General features: G+C 41.6%; 1 protein-coding gene across 2 annotated transcripts in view; it reads left to right on the top strand.

The window, feature by feature from the left end:
• Window positions 1-431: 431 nt before the first annotated feature.
• Window positions 432-22,500, top strand: part of slc44a1b (solute carrier family 44 member 1b) — a 30,475-nt gene continuing 8,406 nt past the window's right edge. Inside the window, exons 1-11 of one of the 2 annotated variants that reach the window (XM_084718501.1) lie at window positions 432-977; window positions 1,327-1,416; window positions 6,177-6,319; window positions 12,063-12,199; window positions 13,754-13,847; window positions 13,979-14,148; window positions 14,420-14,509; window positions 14,606-14,775; window positions 20,071-20,257; window positions 21,304-21,472; window positions 21,789-21,945. In XM_084718501.1, the coding sequence (XP_084574627.1) occupies window positions 954-977; window positions 1,327-1,416; window positions 6,177-6,319; window positions 12,063-12,199; window positions 13,754-13,847; window positions 13,979-14,148; window positions 14,420-14,509; window positions 14,606-14,775; window positions 20,071-20,257; window positions 21,304-21,472; window positions 21,789-21,945 (1,431 nt within the window). In that variant the 5' untranslated portion in view covers window positions 432-953. The remainder of the gene's footprint in view (window positions 978-1,326; window positions 1,417-6,176; window positions 6,320-12,062; window positions 12,200-13,753; window positions 13,848-13,978; window positions 14,149-14,419; window positions 14,510-14,605; window positions 14,776-20,070; window positions 20,258-21,303; window positions 21,473-21,788; window positions 21,946-22,500) is intronic. The other variant, XM_084718500.1, reaches the window with a different exon arrangement.

Genomic DNA, 22,500 nt, shown 5'->3' with positions numbered 1-22,500 from the left:
TATGAAATAATGACATGCTCATCTCTGAATATTCGGACTTCATATTTTGTGAATAAAAAGCTTGAGAATCTACAAGCACAACATAAAATGACAGGCAGATAGAAGTAAAAAAAAAAAAAAAGAAAAGAAATAAAACTACATTATAAATGTAAAAAGAAGAGATAAAACTAATGAAAGTACAATCAGATAAAAAGTAAAAGTTAAAGATAAAACTACAGTGAGATAAAAATAAAATAAAATAAAATAAAAACTACAATATAATTGTAAAAAAAAAAAAAAAAAAAGAGAGAGAAAATTAATAAAACCATAATCGGATGAAAGTAAAAAATTCAAGATAAAACTACAGGAAGATCAAAGTAAAAATCCAAATAAACCTACAAGATAAATGTAAAAGGAAAGAGACAAAGGAAGAAAGCGATAAAGAGAAAAAGATTAAACTAATAAAACTATAAGGAAATTAAAAAAAATAGGCACAAATAAAATACAAAATAAAGTTAAACTGTTGTCAAATGTTTTTTATAAATAAAGTTGTGAAGCTGCTGTGGCTGGTCAAACAGCGCCACTCTGTCATTAGACTTTACTCAGTGGTCACTCCGGGTATTACACTTGCAGCTTCGCTGGTTTAACGGTTTGTTGTGCAGCTTCCCCGCTCCGCACGGTCACTAATTGCGCATGCGCAATGAGATGAATGGCCGCTGCACCTGACGGCCCACCAGGAAGTGTGGCGGACAAATCCTCGGCCGTTAATCCCGCTCTGCTCGCTCGGCACGGTAACCGGAGGAGCAGCGGGCCAAACCGCTCCGTCTGACCGTCCGGACCGCGTCCTGCAGCGGGGGCTGTGCGTCTCCTCCCCCCGCCTGTCGGGCTGCAGACCCCGCTGCCGCTCAGCTGAAGCTCCGCCGTGAAGCTCCGTGAAGCTCCGCGAGGCTCCGGGCTCGTCCACCCGCACTGACATGGGATGCTGCGGGAGCACGGAGGTAAGAACGGCCCGCTCCGGTCCGGCTCGGTACCGTCCTCCACCCCCGGTGTCCTTCAGCGGAGACCGGAGCTGGTTCATTCTGTTGCCGGGAAGAAGCGCCGGGTCCCGGGCAGCAGAGAGGCCGAGCTGGGATTAGAGCCAGGACAGGAGCTCTAATCCACTTAACGGGTTATCGGGGCCTGATACCGGAGCTCTGCTGCCCGGGTCAACACGGAGCTGTGAGGGGACGAGCAGGGAGGAGAACCGGGCCGAACAGAGCCTATCGGCCCGGCCCGGCTCGGCCCGGCCCGGTGTGACACCGTGTGTTCATCTGTGTGTGTGTGTGTGTGTGTGTGTGTGTGTTTCAGAGGACAAAGAGAGAATGGAGACCGCTGGAGGACCGGAGCTGCACAGACCTGCCCTGGTTCCTGCTCTTCACCGTCTTCTGCGTCGGCATGGTAACCACCCCGAGCCTCGATCTGAACACAGGCAGTCAGCCTGACATACAACGTATCTATGTGCTAATGTTCGATTAATGGATCAATAACTACTGAAGATACATATCAATACACCATCATCTCCTGTCATGTGTGACATCACAGTGAGCTCAGTGTTGAAAGGTGTGAAAAATCTTCAGGAAATAATCTGTCATTTCATAAACAATCAATTAATCAAGACAATAATCAGAGGGATAATCAATAAAAATTCTTATTTTAACAAATCTATGTTTTAATTATCAAATGTAGAATAATTTTGTGAAGAAAGTGTGTGAATGCTGTCAGCATTAAATCACAGCAAAACTGAGTTTTAGTTAGTCAGTGAACACATCTTAAAATGTGGTGTGTTCTGGATTAGAGGTGAAATAATTAGATGATTATTAAATTAATCAATTATTGTTTATTGTCGATTGATTGGTTTGAGCAACTTTCTAAGGAAAAAGTCCAAATTCTCTGACTTCAGCTTCTCAAATGTGAATATTTCTGGATTCTTCACTCCTTCATGACTCGACTGAATCTCTTTGTGTTTTGGACAAAACAAAACATTTTCCACCATTTATGGACCAAACAACTAATTGATCAACCAAAGAAATAATCGACAGATTAATTGACAATGAGGATAATCGTTAGTTTCATCCTTGCTCAGGTTGACACTTCAGTTAATAAACAGTTTACTGTGAGATTGTTGACAGCCAATCAGAACCACTGTTTGTTTTTTTAATTAATGTCTGTTGGACAGTAAACACACTGATTGGCTAGATGTCACAGGTGTAGCCATGATGTCACTTTTAAAAGTGACTCACCTCTCCGACATCATCAGGTGGGCTGGATAAAGCACCACCAGGGGGAGGAACCAGAACTACAAACGTGAAGCTAACTCAGCTACGACTGACCTGCTGGTCTTTGATTGGTTAGATCAGATCACATGGATCAAAGTATTTCACCTCTAGTCGATCAGTGGGATAATTTCTCACACAAGAACAAAGAACGGAGAACATTTACAGACAACACTGAGTTTGTTAATAGAACTGTTCCTCTCTGGATGCTGAGAAGTCTGTTATTTACAGCTACACTCACTGTTAGTGAACATGCTAATATTGAACATGCTAACATCACAGCGAACATGCTAACATTGAACATGCTAACATCACAGCGAACATGCTAACATTGAACATGCTAACATCACAGCGAACATGCTAACATTGAACATGCTAAGATCATAGTGAATATGCTAACAGTGAACATGCTAACACCATAGTGAACATGCTAATATTGAACATGCTAACACCATAGTGAACATGCTAATATTGAACATGCTAACACCATAGTGAACATGCTAATATTGAACATGCTAACATCACAGCGAACATGCTAATATTGAACATGCTAACACCATAGTGAACATGGTAACATCGCAGCCAACATGCTAACATTGTGGTGAACAAGCTAACCTCGTAGCCAACATGCTAAGGCCGCCCACTAAGAGCCGACCTAACCGTTAGTTGGTAATAAGAATCTTAGTCGACCAGATTTTCATTTAGTTGTTAGTCAGAAAGAAAAACCTCAGATGTCGTTTGGCAGCTGCAGCTCGCTGGTATTCCAGAGAGACTGTTGCAACACCAACACACTGCTGCTAACTGCTGCTAACTGCTGCTAACTGCTGCCATTAGCAAGTTAACTCAGTTAGCAGTCTGACAGGATACAGTTGGTTGACAGTGAACGCATCACCTGAGTCGATTTAAAGGTCATAGCAGCTCCGACTGGACTTTGACTGCAGGGACGAGGAAGACATGAGACAGGAGGGGACAGATAGGGATAGAAAGAGACAGGTGGGGACAGAAGGAGACAAGTGGGGACAGAAGGGAGACAGGAGGGGACAGAAGGAGACAGGAGGGGACAGAAGGAGACAAGTGGGGACAGAAGGAGACAGGATGGGGACAGAAGGAGACAGGATGGGACAGGAGATACGAAGCAGCTGAGGAGCGAGTTTTTAACGTAACGATTTAATTTGTAATCAAACATCAGGATGTTTTGACGAGTCCTTGAGTGTTAGTTATTTGTTCCCGTGTTTTAAATGAGATTTATTTGAGGTTAAACTGTTGAAATAAATGAACCAAATGTTCAGTTTCCTGCTGGTAATTCTCACACATTCAGAGTTTATCTTATCTACATATATACACACACACACACACACACACGTATATGTGTCAACTCAAACTGACGACGGTTGGCGTGTTATTTGAAAGACAGAATTAGTATGAATTGGACTGTTTGCATGTATTTTCCCAGCTGTTTTATTGGTCCGTTCTGTAAGTTATTAAGATCAGTCACCAGGTCAGTCTGGTAACCAGCGACAGACCATATATTCACTCCACCTCCTCATGACCAGATCTGAGCTGGGAGATGTTTGTGAGTGGTGAGTTCACTGTCACAGGCTGTGTACATTTACTACATCCAATGAACTAAACAAAGTCTTAAAGTGTTAAGAAATAAAATATTCTTACACCTTTTTTATGAATAAATAATAATAAATCAAACATTTTTATTATTAAACAGACAAATAAACTATGAAGAAATAATCAGTACAGTCCAAATAAATCTTTAACTTATAAAAGTGTAATATCATTGCCAATATTTCTATAGAGTATTACATTGCTGTTCATTTTATAACAACGTGGAATATATCATCCCAACCCTGAAAAACTTTGAAAAACTTCAATAAAAAGATTTTGAATATAAAAGTGTAATAGTTTATAATAGTGAAAACAGTTTCTCGTTTCTTATCCAGGTCAGTGAACTCATCGTCACTCTGCAGAACATTCAATTATCAAAATAAAATGTCAAAAATAAAGAGCAGTGTGGATGGGCTCACAGGTCAGAGGTGACACGCTCCATATATTCATCCAGTCTCTCCACCACGTTCACTTTCGTCTCTGGTTTTTGACTCACGCTGTCTTATTCATTCATGTCATTTGCTCGCTCCACGTCTCTCTCAGAACAAGATCACTCAACATCTCCTTCCTCTCCTCAAAACAAAAAAACCCAAAGTGCAGCATGTGGTTACTATGGCAGCCGTAGAAGCTGTGGAACATTTGGGTCCGTCCTGATTCTTTTATTTGATTTGGTCTGATGTGACTGAAGACGCTCAGGTGGAAACAAAAGTGAAATATTTAGTCGCTTGATATCAATCTATTTCTGTCAGATAGACTCACTCAGTCTTCCTGATTTCCTGCAGACAGTGAATGCAGCAGCAGAGCTGACAGCTGATTGGCTCATAAGACTGCACAGAGCCTCAGACAAGCCATGTGATTGGCCAGAAAGGGTTTGATTTGTGGACAGACACAGAACAGATGAAAGTTTGAAGCTGAGTGAAGAGAAACAGAAACATGATGCGTTTATTTCTTTGAATCCGTCCTGTTTAAAACACACACACACACACACACACACACACACACACACACACACACACACCCTGCAGCTTCGTTTCTCTTCTGATGTCATCATTTAAATCACAAATCACCGCCACAGAAACAAGTCATGTGACCATTTCCAGATCTGCCTCCTCGTTGGTTGGACCGTTCAGAATAAACACTTCTGGTTAGAGACAGATGGTGATTGATCCATGGCAACCATGGCAACCACCTCCGTACACCATCATCAGGTCAGCACTGTCAAATACTGTGGTTTGTACAGTGTATGAAATAAAACTACAGACACTCCCATCAGCCTCAGCTGGACTCCCTCCCTGTTATTGATCATTAGCTAATGTTAGCATGCTAACACACTATGGCTTTTCACACTGCATGTAACCTCAGGCTAAGGGAGCTGTTAGCCTGGGGCTAACTGGCACAAAAGTGGGCTGAGCCTAACTTTAGCGTAGGGCCAGCTGGCTCTGCTCCAGAGCAGGATTAGCCCCGAGTCTGCAGAGTTACCCCCTTAAAATCAACTAAACCCAGGGCTAAATCCTGCCAACATGAAACAGGGCTAAAAGATTAGAAGAAGGTAATCAGCCAGGTTAAACAAAACACCTGTGTGGGTGCACAGAGGCTTAACTTAACCCTGGGTTAACAAAGTGTGTGTGGAACGGGGCTAAGTTAGCCCTGGGTTAACTCTTAGCTCAGGGCTAACGATATGCAGTATGAAAAGCCCTTAAGACAGTGAACATGGTAAATATGATACCTGCTAAACATTAGCATGTTAGCATGTTAACTGGACTGTGAGGTCAATAAACTCGAACATTTGATAATCAATCTTTCAAAGCCTAAGAATATATTGACCCAATAACAGACTGATTCTCCATAAATTAAACCATAAGACGGTGAATTTAAGAGTTCAATACTCACTTCATGACAAAATTCTCTGTCATATAGTAGAAAAGCAAAACAAAACAAATCCATAATCTCTACTAATTTGCAAAAAAACAGTCAAAACAGGAAAATAATGAGCATTTTAATCAGTGATGAACAAAAATGTGTGTATGTTTAAACTTAATAAGGGTTTGAATCCAACTGTTCCAGTTTATTGCAAAAAAATCCCAATCAAAACTAAAGTTTACTGATTAAAGTAATTTCTAGAATAAATTACACGACTGTGTTAAATATCAACATACAGTGAATGAAGTCTTATTTGTGCTGATATTTTAATTATAAAGTTGATCTTCTCTCATCATAAAGGTTGTTGTGAACTGACAAACTGACACTCGCCGTCTTTCTGTCCTGCAGGGCAGCATCTGCGGCTTCACCATCGTCACCGGCGGCGCCGCTCGCCTCGTCTTTGGATATGACAGCTACGGTAACACCTGCGGTCAACGTAACGAGCAGATCGAAAACGTTCGTCTCAGTGGTCTCGACCATACCGACAGGAAGTAAGTCTGATTTTATCTCTGCTTTCTATTGGCCACTGGACTGGGGACTGCTGGGAAATTTGGCCGAAATCATGGTGACGGTTTTTAGTTCAACTGGAGTAATTTTTATATTTATTTTATTTTTAATAATAATGATAATACATTGTACTTGTATAGCGCTTTTCAGGACACTCAGACGCTTTACAAAAAAAGTGAAAGATCAATAAAAGAACAAATGAGGGATGAGGAGATGAAACTGTTGGACAGGTGGGGGGGGGGGGAGTTCACACAGGTGGGGGGGGGGGGGGGTCACACAGGTGGGGGGGGCAGGTTATTTAGGGTTTCGTTTGTGATGAGGAGGATTTTGAAATGAATTCTGTGGGGGACGGGGGTCTCAGGTGTGGGTGAGTAGTCGGGCAGCAGAGTTCTGGATGAACTGGAGCTTGTTGAGGGTTTTTGAAGGCGGAGTCCAGACAGAAGGTGATGAAGGCGTGGACGAGGGTTTCTGCAGCTGTGGAGGACAGGGATGGACGGAGACGGGCGATGTTCTTGAGGTGAAACAAAGCTGTTTTGGTGATGTGCTTTTATTTTTTTAGAGCACGATGGAGGTATTTTTAGTGTACAACATATTTTTTCAAGTAAAATTGAGGTAGTATTGGTGTATAATAGTGGTATGTTTAGTAGGGATGCACCGATGCTGGTATTGGTCCAATACTGTCCTCACGTACTCGTACTAAAATTAAAACTACTCCGATACGTGTACCACGTCGCGGAAAGCAGCTGCTCGATACAAACAAACATCTAAAGAACCAACACGATGCAGAGCTGCTTGTTTTGGACGCACCGTCATCATCACCGAGGGACTCGCTGTCCTCAACGTCATTCACTAATGACCACAGAGACTTTGGAAACTGTCTGTAAAAGTCCATGTCAGTCCATGTAAAACTGAAATCAACACACAGAGTGCAGCTGTAGAGCGCAGCCAGCCGCTGTCCAATCAGTCCTGACGGGTGGAAACTAGTTGATGTCTCGGCGAATTAATCTGAAGGTGAATAAAAAACACCGCCGCCCCTTTCTTCATAATAACCTGCTACAACTTCTCTCTGTGTATTTATTCTTCATCGAAACGTCCCGACAGCTCAGGACACAACTTCACTCTGAGGTTCACAGCAGGTTACAGACATGGTGCCACACTCAAACCTGTCCCCCCTAAACAATGACAGGAAGGAACTAATTATCTCTTAGACAAGAAGGAACTTCAATACTACACATGTAAATGTGAAATTAAAATACTAGTTAAAATGCTGTAAATGATAATGAAATAATTATCATATATAAAATCATTTATAAAAGTAAACTTAATTCTGCAAGTCCATAATAATGTTGTGAAATTATTATACTGAAATATCATCTAATGAAAATAAAACATGTTTTAAAAGTTATTGTAACTTTAATGGCATTAAGTACTCGTATCGGTACTCGGTATTGGCAAGTAGGTGATTTTTTTATGGTATAATGGAGATCTTTTTGGTGTATAACAGAGGTGATTTTTATTTTGTAACAGGTGATTTTTATTGTATAACGGAGGTATTTTTAGGGTTTAACTGAGGTGATTTTTATCGTATAATAGAGCTATTTCTTGTATAACAGGTGATTTTTAGCGTATAACAGGTGATTTTTAGCGTATAACAGGTGATTTTTAGCATATAACAGGTGATTTTTAGCGTATAACAGGTGATTTTTAGCGTATAACAGGTGATTTTTAGCGTATAACAGAGGTGATTTTTAGCATATAACATGTTATTTTTAGTGTATAACAGGTGATTTTTAGCGTATAACACAGGTGATTTTTAGTGTATAACAGGTGATTTTTAGCGTATAACACAGGTGATTTTTAGCGTATAACAGAGGTGATTTTTAGCGTAGAACAGGTGATTTTTAGCGTAGAACAGAGGTGATTTTTAGCGTAGAACAGGTGATTTTTAGCGTATAACAGAGGTGATTTTTAGCGTATAACAGGTGATTTTTAGCGTATAACACAGGTGATTTTTAGCGTAGAACAGGTGATTTTTAGCGTATAACAGGTGATTTTTAGCGTATAACAGAGGTGATTTTTAGCGTATAACAGAGGTGATTTTTAGCGTATAACAGAGGTGATTTTTAGCGTATAACACAGGTGATTTTTAGCGTAGAACAGGTGATTTTTAGCGTAGAACAGGTGACTTTTAGTGTATAACAGGTGATTTTTAGCGTATAACAGAGGTGATGCCTGGGCCACCCTCTCGCCAAAGGACCCCATTGCTGCGCGCTCTCTCTCTCTCTCTCTCCTGTTAAAAGTCACTGTAGCTCACCCATTATTCTGATCGCTTTGTTTCTCTCCTTACAATCAATTTAAAGAGTAATCCAGACAGATCAAATGAAAATACATTAAAAGGAATAAAATGACAAATGATAAGGACATATCCTGTCATTTGAAATAAATATAAACTGCAGACTGAAACTGTTCAAAAGATTTTCAAAGTGTCATAATCAACAGGAAGAGCTCGTCGCCATCCACAGTATGATACCAGAGATTTTTGTTAAAGTCAGATTACCAGCTGGAAACTGTGTTAACTTTTGTTATTAAAACCCAACTGAAGTTACTGTGACCCACCCAAAATTAAAACCCTGACACTGTGCTGCCATCATCCATCATCCATCCATCATCCATCCATCACCCATCCATCCATCCATCATCCATCCATCATCCATCCATCATCCATCCATCATCCATCCATCATCCATCCATCCATCATCCATCATCCATCCATCATCATCCATCCATCCATCATCCATCATCCATCATCCATCCATCATCCATCATCCATCCATCATCATCCATCCATCATCCATCCATCCATCATCCATCATCCATCCATCATCCATCATCCATCCATCACCCATCCATCCATCATCCATCCATCATCCATCCATCATCCATCCATCCATCCATCCATCCATCCATCCATCATCCATCCATCCATCCATCATCCATCCATCCATCATCCATCCACCATCCATCTATCATCCATCCATCCATCCATCCATCATCCATCCATCCATCATCCATCATCCATCATCCATCCATCCATCATCCATCCATCCATCCATCCATCCATCCATCCATCCATCCATCCATCATCCATCCATCATCCATCCATCCATCCATCCATCCATCCATCCATCCATCCATCCATCATCCATCCATCATCATCCATCCATCATCCATCATCCATCCATCCATCCATCATCCATCCATCACCCATCCATCCATCCATCCATCATCCATCCATCCATCATCCATCATCCATCATCCATCCATCCATCATCCATCCATCCATCCATCCATCACCCATCCATCCATCATCCATCCATCCATCCATCCATCCATCCATCCATCATCCATCCATCCATCCATCCATCATCCATCCATCCATCCATCCATCCATCCATCCATCCATCCATCCATCATCCATCCATCCATCTTCATTAATCAGTTCGCTCTTGTCCAGCCATGTGGAGTATCTACAGTCAGCCATGTTGGATCAAAGTCAGACTGATGGCGGTGACCCGTCTGCAGCTTTTTACTGCGTGCTTCGGTTGGAGGGCTGAACAGGTGTGTTTGGGTCGAGTTGTGGCGACGTTAACAGCGGCAGGAGATTGACGAGCGCTGTGGTCGGGGCTGAGAGAGATGCTCTCATTTTGGCTAACACTGGCCGCAGAGCTACCTGTGTTTCCCGCCTCGCCACGTACGGTTGGTTTGGAAAAACGCTGGTATTTTTGTGAACAGTTGGGGAACCTCTGGTCGTCCATTTACAATTTTTATTTGTTTGTTGGTGTTTTTTTTACCTTAACGGTCTGAAACTCTCTCTCCTCCGCTCTCTGAGTGTGGGTGGGTGAGTCTGTACCGGTTCATGGGTGAGAGAGGAGCGAGGGGGGAGAGAGGAGCGAGGGGGGAGAGAGGAGCGAGGGGTGAGAGAGGAGAGAGGGGTGAGAGGAGTGTGGGGTGAGAGAGGAGCGAAGGGGGAGAGGAGCGAGGGGGGAGAGAGGAGCGAGGGGGGAGAGAGGAGCGAGGGGGGAGACCCGCCCATCACAGAGGAGACGAGAAATAGACTGTAATGAACGACAGCAACGCATCCAACTCTGAAATTGCACAAGTTAGAGTTAGCTTTTTTATTTGATATAAAGAACACATTATAGGCCCTTTTAAAATATAAATTAAAAAATGGAATAAAAAAAATCAACAACTTGAATTTCTGTGTGGGCGTCCTGATGGCAGGGCGGGGCGTCTGTTGGGGGGGCGGGGCGCCCTGCCAAATACACTACAGGGGAAACACTGTTTTTAGTGTATAGTGGAGGTATTTTTATTGTATAACAGACAGTCAGACAGACAGACAGGTAGACAGACAGCCAGTCAGACAGACTGACAGACTGACAGACTGACAGACAGACAGACTGACAGACTGACAGACTGACAGACAGACAGACAGACAGGTAGACAGACAGCCAGTCAGTCGTTGCTCTGCAGATTGAATCAGGTCTTTGTTTCTCATGACCTCTTTTATAACTGAATATAGAACAGAATAAAACACAATATGTCTTATTATTTAAATCTAACTTTATTGACACACGGAAGATAAAGAACAAAGTGAACAAGCAGTTGAATATAAAGTATGTGTGTAGAATAAAGTCCATGAAAACAGTATGAGAACATGATAGACTGACTGTGGATCAGTTTACTGAGGGAACATGTGGACTGAAGTGACTCACAGAGGCACAGAGAGAGTCAGTACCAGCTCTGTCTGTTACTGTACAATCACATCATCACTCTGAGACACTGAAGGACACATCTGTCCACATCTGTCATACGTCTGTGAGCACGGTAAAATATCAGAAAATGTTGAAAAATTGATCCTGTCACGATCCTGTCAGTTGAAAAATTTGAAAAGCATTTTTCAACTGGTGATCTATCTGGCAATAATTTTTCCACTTTCCATTAATTAGTTGTTTGGTCCATAAAATGTCATAAAATGTTTGATAATATTGATCAGTGATTGGTCCTCAGATGTCCTTCACTGCAGTAAACTGAATGTGTGTGACGTGTGTGAACCGTGACGTCCAGATGAAGTTTGATTGATGAATAGACAACATTCAGTGTGTGTGCATCAGCTGTGTTGATCAGATTCTTGTCGCTGTGGGACACTTTGGACTCTTTGTTTGTCTCCCACGTCCACATTCAGCTGAGCTTTAATCCTCCTCTGCTCAACATTCACTTTTGTTTTTAATACAAACACTTCAAAGTCCCAGGATGGATTATTATCAGCTGACCCGGGGCCCCTGAACGCCCCATGGGGGCCCTGAACACCGCGTTAGGGCCCCTGAATGCCCCCTCAGGTTCACTGTCTGTCAGGTGGTGCTCAGTCATTGGCTGGTTTGTAGAACAGAAGCAGAACATTGATAGAACCATGATCAGATCTGAGAACAGTGAACTGACATCTGTCCTGTCATTTTAATACAGCTGCAACAATTAATCACTTGCTAAAATAATTAGCTAATATGAACTATTTTGGTAATTGATACACTGTGAGTCAAACCAGGTGTTTATCTGAGATGATTTAGTCTGTAAAGGACCAACAGCTTCTGACGTCCACACCACAGAAGAAGAGTCGAGGCGTTTCCTTCCTGTGTGACCTTTAGTGACTCCCGGAGCTTTCTGTCTCTGCAGGTTCGTGTTCTTCCTGGATCCCTGTAACATTGACATCGTCCAGAGGAAGATCAAGTCCATGGCTCTCTGCGTGTCTCTGTGTCCCACTGAGGAGCTGAAGACATACCAGGACCTGAAGAGGTTCGCCATGGTCAACGGTGAGCTTGCCATGTTGTCACATGACTCACAACACACCTGCACAGGTGTCCTGATGTCTGAGCAGAGGAACAGACACAGAAAGAAACAGGCTGTGGTTGAATCCTCCACCACATTCACACGGTAGCCATTTTCCTCTGATGTCACTCTCAGGTGTGGTCCTGCTGTCCTTATCATATCACTCTTTCTCCTCATGGCTGAATGCTAACGTTAGCTGTTGTCTCACAGTAGCTAACAGAAGCACGCTAAGGACACTCAGCCAGCTGTGTGTGTGTGTGTGTGAGACTGCCAGAGACACTGTGATGTCACCTGATGACACGTCTGCTGTCATGTTTTAACAGTGAATCATTGAGTCACAGCGAGACGCCAAGATGGAGACAGACGGAGCAGAGTGGCACCAACGCACACAGACACACATACACACACACACACACACACACACACATACACACACACACACACACACACACACACACACACACACACACAGCATTAATGCTGCCTTTGTTACTGTACTGTGTGTGTGTGTGTGTGTGTGTGTGTGTGTGTGTGTGTGTGAGGACATTGTGTGTCAGGTCACACGCCTGTAGACATTTAATCATCACCACGACATGACGGCAAGTGTCCGGACTGGTGACATCACGGCTTCCTTTACACACACACACACACACACACACACACACACACACACACACACACACACACACACACATACACACACACACAAACACAAACACACACAGACACACACACACACAAACACACACACAGCATCCTCTGTTTGTATGTCTGTGTGTGTGTGTGTGTGTGTGTGTGTCTGTGTGTGTGTGTGTGTGTGTGTGTGTGTGTGTGTGTGTCTGTGTGTGTGTGTGTGTGTGTGTGAGTGTGTGTGTGTGTGTGTGTGTGGGGGGGGGGGGGGGGGGGGGGTCACAACAACACACCTGTCCACAGATGATGATGGTGATGATGATGGTGATGATGATGATGATGGTGATGATGGTGATGATGATGGAGGTTGATGATGATGATGGAGGTTGATGATGATGATGATGGTGATGATGGTGATGATGGTGATGATGGTGATGATGGTGATGGTGGTGATGATGATGGTGATGGTGATGATGATGATGATGATGGTGATGATGGTGATGATGGTGATGATGATGGAGGTTGATGATGATGATGGAGGTTGATGATGATGATGATGGTGATGATGGTGATGATGGTGATGGTGATGATGATGATGATGGTGATGATGATGATGATGATGATGGTGATGATGGTAATGATGATGATGATGATGATGATGATGATGGTGATGATGGTGATGATGGTGATGATGATGGAGGTTGATGATGATGATGGAGGTTGATGATGATGATGATGGTGATGATGGTGATGGTGATGGTGATGATGATGATGATGATGATGGTAATGATGATGATGATGATGATGATGGTGATGATGATGATGATGATGATGATGGTGATGGTAATGATGATGCTGATGATGGTGATGATGATGATGATGATGGTGGTGATGATGTTGTGTTTCAGGTTCCGAGCTGTGTTCCTACGAGTTAGCAGGTCATAAATACCCCAGTCTCCCTGAGAGGTTCTCCAAGTGTCCCAAACTACCTGTCCCACGCAGGTGAGTCAGGCTCCACGCCCAACACCTCACCACACCCGTCTGACCTCTGTGACCTCTAACCTCTGTGATCTTCTTGACCTGTGACCCCTCAGTGACCCTCAGTGACCTTTGACCCCTGTGTCTCCCCTCAGTAAGCCCCTGCCAGTGTTTAACCGCTGCACGCCACTGGACGTTTCCTGTTATGCGAAGTTTGCGGAAGCTGTGGTGACGTTTGTTGGTGATAACAGCGTTCTGCACCGACTGATCGCCGGCGTCGCCGCCAGTAAAGAGATCATCATCGGACTGTGTGTCCTCGCTCTGGGTGAGACAAATATCACCACGTCCAAACCAACCAAACTCCATTCATAAAATCAGTGATTTTATCTCAGAGAACACAGGAGCTGTTGTTCTGCTGCTGCCTCCATCTGTTAGTGTGTTTGTGTTGTTATGAGACTTCAGTGTTTAAAAATTATAGTTCAGATTGACTGAAATATTTTACTAAACAATATTTGTTTAAATCACAATAAGGACCACTTCACAGATTACATAAATATAAGACATGATCTTTGTCCCTCTGTCTGTGTATCTTTCAGTCCTCTCTATGATCCTCATGGTGATCATTCGTTACATCTCAGCTGTCCTCGTGTGGATCCTCACCTCACTGGTCATCCTTGGGTCCCTTGGTGAGGTCACTTCCTGTTTGTTATCGACCTGTTTCACAGTGTAAACCTCGTCCTGTGGACTGACTGATCATTGTTGTTGTGTCTTGTCGTCTCCAGCGGGGACCAGCGTCCTCTGGTGGCTCTACATCGACCACCGGCTCTATGGAAACGACACTTCCACTAAAGTGATGAAGGAGGTGAAGGAGGAGGTGAAGGAGGAGGCGGAGGTCAGCAGAGACAGTGGACAGGCGCTGCTCGTCTACGCCGTTGCTGCCACTGTCTTCACTGTAAGAACATCTCTCTGTTCTGTCAACATGTGTGGAGACATGATGTCTCTCATCTGTCCTGATTGACTCAAAGAGTTTTAATGAACATTTAAAATTTTCTCATCAGAAAAGTTTGATGGAAACATTTAGTCTTTTTCTAAAAAGAGTTGAAGCTCTTTACTAGAATCACAGAATTCACAGTTTGGATCATATCACAGTTTTGAGTCACCGAGCGGATCATTTTTCAGATCATTCATTCATTCATTGTAACCGCTTATCCTTGAAGGGTCGTGGGGGGTGGAGCCTATCCCAGCTGACACTGGGCGAGAGGTGAGGTTCACCCCGGACGTGTCACCAGTTCATCTCAGGGCTGACAAATAGAGACAGACAACCACTCACACTCACACTGTCTTTGGACTGTGGGAGGAACCCGGAGAGAACCCACGCAGACACAAGGAGAACATGTAAACTGACATTTGAACTGTGAGGCAGCAGTGCTAAAAATGGCGTTCCATTTCTCTTCTTAGAGAATTATTTCAATAAACTCGTCTGAGAAATGCAGTCAGTTGTTACATAATGGCGTGTAGATATTAACGTTAGCCTAATGCTATCAATTAGTTTACTCACGTTAGCGACACTGAGTTGGCACTGGGCCAAATGAACTTAAACTACCGATAAGTTACGTAACGTTAGCTGGTCATCAACATGTGAACGTCTGTTTAACTTGTAAAATCTATGTCCAGTTATCTCAAGTTAATAACTTACGTCTGCTTCTTCTCCGGCCGGTGATTCGCTGCTTTATTGTTTATTTGTAATTCGGGAATTCGCTCCTCTGACTCCGCCCTGTCGCCTAGGTGCTTGACGTGCTTGACGACCGCGGCCCCCAAACAACGCTAGCATCATGCAAATGAGCGCGCGCAAGTATATTTCCATACTGAGCAAGATAGTTACCTGCAGTTCACCTCAGTGCTCGCAAGTAACCGACAGGAGTCTGTTCTGAAGGCGGAGAGACGCGGCGGCGGTGTGTTTGCATCATCAATGAAAAAAAAGAAATTTGAAGGAGCGGCGGGGTGAATGTAGAGGAAACACTGTCTTATGATCTGTTTCCATGTATCAACATGACTGATCAGCTTGTTTGTGGCTCTTGTGGTTCTATGATGCATGAAGGTTCCACACAGATCTGATGGAACCTTCGTCACATTAACACAACATGATTTTCATCCTGTTTTCTTCTTTACTTTTCACTCATGCTCTTTTAATGACCTCCTCTTCTTCTGTGGTGGTATAAAAGTTCTCTGACTGGAAAATGGCGCCACCTGCTGCTTATCTGCATAAACCAACTCTGACTAAGATGATTTAAAGTGAAGAAAAGCAGAGTTTAGTCAGTAGGAGGCTGAGTTTAATATCCAAGAGTTTGATCTTTTAAAATATTTTTCAGCAGAATCGTAGAGTAAAAATCCAAAACCCTCAAAAATACATTTGTCAAGATCGAGTGATTTATTTTAGTTTTTAGTATTTTCAGTCTCTCTTGTCTTGTTTTTGTACTTGTTCTAGTTTGTGTCACGTTGTGAGGTCGTCATTAATAATGAATTATTGATTTTATCATTATAATGAAACTTATTTTAACAATAACTCCCAAACAGACGTGTGACCACAGGAATAATGACCTTCAGTGTCTCAACGTTAACGTCAGCGTGGTTCAGTTCAGACACCAGAACTTTTAAGAAAAGATCATAATTTGGGTTCAGATAAGTTTGTTAGTCACAAAGGTTAAGTTACGAACACAGTAGAGATGCAACGATACATTCAACTCACGATTCGAGACGATTTCTGATACTGGCTTCATGATGTGAGTTTTTGAACAGAATGAGCTTGCAGACAAATTATGACTGAAAAATATTCCTGTAATTATCTCAGACAAAAAACTCAACATGTCTGAGGTCGGGTGTCGCTGCAAAACACAAATGTTGTAATGAATGTATATTTAAAAAAACAGATGTATTTAAATATATAAAAACTGCAATATTATATTAATATATATATTTTCTCTTATCTTTAACAAATTAAAGAGAATCCCTTTTTAATTTATTTTTTATCTCTGAGGTGGAGAAAACAACCCACATGTCCTTTTCTTAAAAGTGCAACTGAAATTATATTTTATCTTAAATAACAAAAACTAAATAAAATTTGTTTTTCTAAAACAAATTCCACGTCAGTATAAGTGAAGACATTTCATTTATTTGTGTTATTTTAAATAAACAAACTAAGACTCGCTCGTGTTCCTGGTTTAAAAATCTTCTTGTCCTCTGAACACTTTCTTTTCTCAGGTGTTGACTTGAGCTCCTCACTGTTTCCAGGTGACATGATGCATCATGTTGCTCGTGTTTCCTGTGGAGGTCGTCACCGTTCGTTTTTCAACACAGCGGCTTCTGTCAAATGGAAACTTTTAAAACATGTTTGATTTTCATTAGATGATATTTCAGTATAATAATTTCACAACATTATTATGGACTTGCAGAATTAAGTTTACTTTTATAAATGATTTTATACATGATAATTACTTCATTATCATTTACAGCATTTTAACTAGTATTTTAATTTCACATTTACATGTGTAGTATTGAAGTTTCTTCTTGTCTAAGAGATCATTAGTTCCTACCTGTCGTTGTTTAGGGGGGGCAGGTTTGAGTGTGGCACCATGTGTGTAACAGTTTTGTTGACCTCACAGAGTGAAGTTGTGTCCTGAGTCGTTGTAGCAGGTTACAGACGGTGACGGCGGTGTTTTTTCTTCGTCTTTGGATTAATTTGCGGAGACGTTCAGCTGGTTTCCGCCCGTCAGGACTGATCGGACAGCGGCGGCACCGTGTTTATTTTACATTTATAACATTTACATTTTACACGGACAGTTTCTAAAGTCTGTGGTCTTTAGTGGATGATGTTGAGGACAGCGAGTCTCTCGCTGATGATGACGGCGCGTCCAAAAACAGAGGGTCAGCATCAGCAAACGTCTTGAACTCTGCGTTGTGGCGGTTCTTTAGATGTTTGTTTGTATCGAGCGGCTACTTTTCGTGACGTGGTATCGGTGTGGGGTATCGAAGTAGTTTTATGAGAACGAGTACGAGTACAGCAGATACAGCAGATGATGATCCTTCTCTGATCCACACGTTCGTCCCGACCGTCACCGTGACGCTGCAGCTTTTCTTTGAACAGTAAATATCTTTAACTTTATTTAATTGGATGTTGGTTGAAAATAAAAGTGTTTTAGAATCGTTTGTAAACACTTTAACTGTCACAGAGTGAAACTGAACCGACTGATCCACGACGGTTCTTTTAAACTCAGCTGATGGTGTTTAGTCTGTCGTCATGGAGACAAACTTTTTTAAATGTTTGTGTGACAAATTCTTTTCAAAATGTCAGAAGAAATATTGTACTTTTTACTCCACTTCATTTATCTGACGGCTTCTATTTTACAAAATAAGACTTTTATTCACAAAACATATAAAGAGTTTATAAAACAGGTTTTATCATAAATTAAACCAAACAACAGTTTATATAACTACAGTGGTGGATTAATCAATTAGTCAATTAACAGAAAATCAGTAATATACTTTGATCTTGTTGCTATGGGATACCACTTTAATTAAACTCATTCATTCAATAGAATCAGATCAATCAATCAATAAGAATCAATAAGAATTATGGTTTAAAAATGTGTGTTCTGATTGACTGTCCTGAATCCATCAATATGAAAAATAACAGTAAATAATAAAAGGACAAATAATATAAGAGAACAACAATAAGATAAGATCAATAAGATTTTAATATAATAATAATAATATAGAAAAATATTGACATATACAAATACGCTAATATATAACAGACTTTAATTATAAATATTAAATGTGAGGAAGAGGAGATCAAATCAATCTTTATTGATCCTCAGAGAGAAAACAAAGCACACAAACAAAGAAAACTGAATCAATAAAAATATTTGAAATATATAAAAGAGCAATAAAACTCAAAAGTACACAGTAATTATACACACAGTTCTTCTACAGAACCGTGTGGAACATTAAATGAATAATAAACAGTGGTGGAAAGAGAAGAGAAAATCTGTACTCGAGTACAAGTACTGCTGTTAGAAAAGTATTAGAGAGAGTATTAGTTACTTTTAATCGTTGATATCATGTCACCTCTCCAAACGAGGGATACAAGTTTTGTGTGTTTTATTGAACTAATAATCAATAATTTATTAGATACAAAACACGTTTTTTCCTCCTAATTTTCCTTTTTTTTTTTCATTTTAAGTCCAAGTTTGATTTTCCGTCTTCATCAAATGTCTCTGCCGGACAAACCAACGGCAAAAAATAATATTAATATCCATGAATACATTTTTTAATTGGTTAAATTTTTAACAGCAATTAATTGATTTTCTTTTTTTCAATTTTATTGGCAGATTGATCACTAGATGAACAGTGAGTGTGTATGTGACAGGATTCATTCTTTTCTTTTTGGGGGGGGGCCTTTATTTTGATAGGGACAGCTGAAGATATGACAGGAAGTGGGGCAGAGAGACAGGAAATGACATGCAGCAAATTGGTCACAGGCGGGAATCTAAGCAGCGACCAACGTTCTACCAGCTGAGCCGTGGGAGAACCGTAGGATTCATCCTCAGTCCAGATGTTTTGTTTTTGTCCACATGTCCAGGTTTTCATTGGTCAGTGATTGTGGTCAGATCACCTGATTGGCTACTAAAATGAAAGGTAGTCAGGACTCAGTTTAAAAGCGATGAAGTAGATTACATCTTCTAATGTATACAAATAAAAGTATGGACTTGAAAATCTACTCATAAAAGTACAAGTACCCAAAAAAACTAGTAAGTTACAGTAATTTGAGTATTTCTAATTAGTCAGTCCCACCCCTGATAATAATCAATAAGAAATGTCGTGGTGAACATCAGTTCAGCCAGAAACAATAAAAGTGCAGTAAAATGTAAAAAGGTTTTTCTGTCCTGAACGTCAGGCAGCAGGTGGCGACCACGAGAACCAACAACGACAGATCTGATTGGACAGAAGCCTTTACATTCTGAACCAAAGTTTAAATTAGATTAGAAGAAAACAGCCTGATAATAAAAGAAAGAAATCAAATATATTAAAATATAACATTTGACAAGCTGATATGTTAGACGTTCCCTCAGGGTTCTCCTCTGAAGAACACGCATAAAGAAAGGAACATGAGTTATGGGATCATTTGTTTGTGTGCAGCAGAAACCATCCTGAAGATGAGACGGAATGATCCTTTAATGTGCTGTTTCAGATCATCCTGCTGCTGCTGATGCTCTTCATGAGGAAACGTGTCGCTCTGACCATCGCTCTTTTCCACGTGGCGGGCAAAGTCTTCATCCACCTCCCCCTCCTCACCCTGCAGCCCTTCGTCACCTTCCTCGCCCTCCTCCTCTTCTGGATCTACTGGATCCTGGTCCTGCTCTTCCTGGGAACCACCGGTCAGTTCGAATCTCCTCATCATCAGCAGCTTTTATTAAACGTCATTCAAAACTTCAGCAGATTTTAAAAAACTCAACTTCTACTAAACTTAAACTTCAAATTTTAAACCTTTTTATCAGCTGATCATTTTCAGAGCAGAAGTAAAGTTGATAGAAATCAATCAACTTTCTTCACGATCGATGCTGTGAGCTGATGTTTGATCAGAAATCAAAACAGGAACAGCTGAGTGAAATGATGCGACTGTCACAGTGACGCCTGCTGGTGATCTGCCTGAACAGCCTGAGCCTGCAGACACGACTCAGGGCAGAGAAACCATCCTCTTTATTCCAATAATTCAATTCTAGCTGATAAATTGATTATTTCAATCACAGCGTTTCATTTGGATCGTGAGTGAAAATGTTCTGTATACAGAACATTTTCAGAACTGTTCTTTGTTGTTGTTGTCATGGTGATGTCAGATTTTAATAATAAATCATCAGCTTTTATCAACTTTTCTGTATCAGCCGTGAGGAGCGGGTCATTATTAATTATTACTTATCTATAAAACTATTTTCATCATTTAATCAACAATAATCTTCTCGATCAATAACTCCTGTCTCCTATAAAACATCAGAAAACTGTGAAAAATGTCTGTGTTCACCAGCTGATATGATTAAATGTCTGATTTATTGTCATTTAAATTCAAAGAAAACCAGCAGATTGTGACGTTTTCAGAAGCTGCAACCGTCGAAACACAAAAGTTTCTGATTCATTTTCTTGAATTAATAAAATTCATTAAAAACATGTTGTCTCAGCTGCCAGCGTAGTTTTTGAAGTGCAGTAAAAAATGTCCTGAAAACATCAGACAGTAAATCTCTGATCTTCAAATACAACTTTATTAATCAGATGGTTTCAGAAACAACAAACTCTCTTCATCCTTTCTGTTTTTAACTGAAAGCAAAATTTAAACAAATTCAGACCAAAAACAGGTTCCACTTCCTGTTTACACCCCTCAAAGCATGATGGGAGCTGTGGTGTGGTCTGACCGATGTGTGTGGTTCTGCAGGGAATCCGGTGCAGAACGAGGAGACGGGACTGACGGAGTTCAGGCTGACGGGGCCTCTGCAGTACCTGACCTGGTACCACGCTGTGGGTCTGGTCTGGATCACCGAGTTCATCCTGGCCTGTCAGCAGATGACTGTGGCTGGAGCCGTCGTCACCTACTACTTCACCAGGTGAGGACACTTACCTGGAGACGCCGTCAGGAGAACTGCTTCTATCTGTTTACAGGCTTTATGCTAAGCTAAGCTAGTTGTTTCCATCTGTTTACAGGCTTGATGCTAAGCTAAGCTAACCAGCTGGCTGTAGCTTCATATTGAGCGTTTCAGGACTCTAAGGACTGTTTTCATTATCAATTAATGCATCGATCATCTTCTCCATCAGTTGATCAGTTGTAACTGTACCACAGTTGTCATATTCTCGGTCACGCCCACGTGAATGATTTAAATTTTCATAACGAGGCATCAGATGAACGAGGACTTTGTGTTTCAGGGACAAGAACCGTCTCCCCGTGACTCCGATCCTGTCTTCAGTCCTGAGGCTGGTCAGGTATCACCTGGGAACCATCGCTAAAGGTTCCTTCATCATCACACTGGTCAAGATCCCTCGACTCATCCTCATGTACATCCACAACCAGCTCAAAGGAAAGGTACAAACTTTATTAACACACAGCAAACTTAAAGGGATAGTTCACCCAGAACTGAACTTCCCCTCAGTGTCTCCTCCTGTTCTGATGTGAGGATGATGAAGATGATGAAGATCTGCAGATCATAAAAAACTCCTGGATCTTCAGCAGAAAACTGAACTGCAGACAAAATCCAGAACAACTGAAGTGACCAGTTTGAAAATGTAAAAAAAACACAAAATGCCTTCATGCTGCTCGTGTGCTGTGATCCAAGCTGCAACATTCAAATTTGACCCAAAAAGACGTCATTTCCACCATGTTTTTAGTCTAAATGTCAGCTGTAGCCTCTCAGACCTGATCCTCGTCCACACGCCTGAAGCGGGTCACAGGCTCTCACGCAGGCGGAGCAGCTGCAGCAAAGACGTGATGTTCCTCTTCCAGGTCGAAGTCCTCGGACATTCTCTTCTTTGTTGAAAGTTTGTGAAGTCAACTGTGCGCGTAACAAGTCACTATTTGTGAGCAGATCTCTCTCTGTTGTCTGAGTCTCTTCCAGGTAGCATGTAAACACAGATGTGAAGG

The sequence above is a fragment of the Lutjanus erythropterus genome, chromosome 5 (genome assembly GCF_056507025.1).
Source record: "Lutjanus erythropterus isolate fLutEry1 chromosome 5, fLutEry1.hap2, whole genome shotgun sequence".
In the NCBI taxonomy this organism is placed as follows: Eukaryota; Metazoa; Chordata; class Actinopteri; order Lutjaniformes; family Lutjanidae; genus Lutjanus; species Lutjanus erythropterus.
This window is presented reverse-complemented; position numbering and strand designations above follow the sequence as displayed.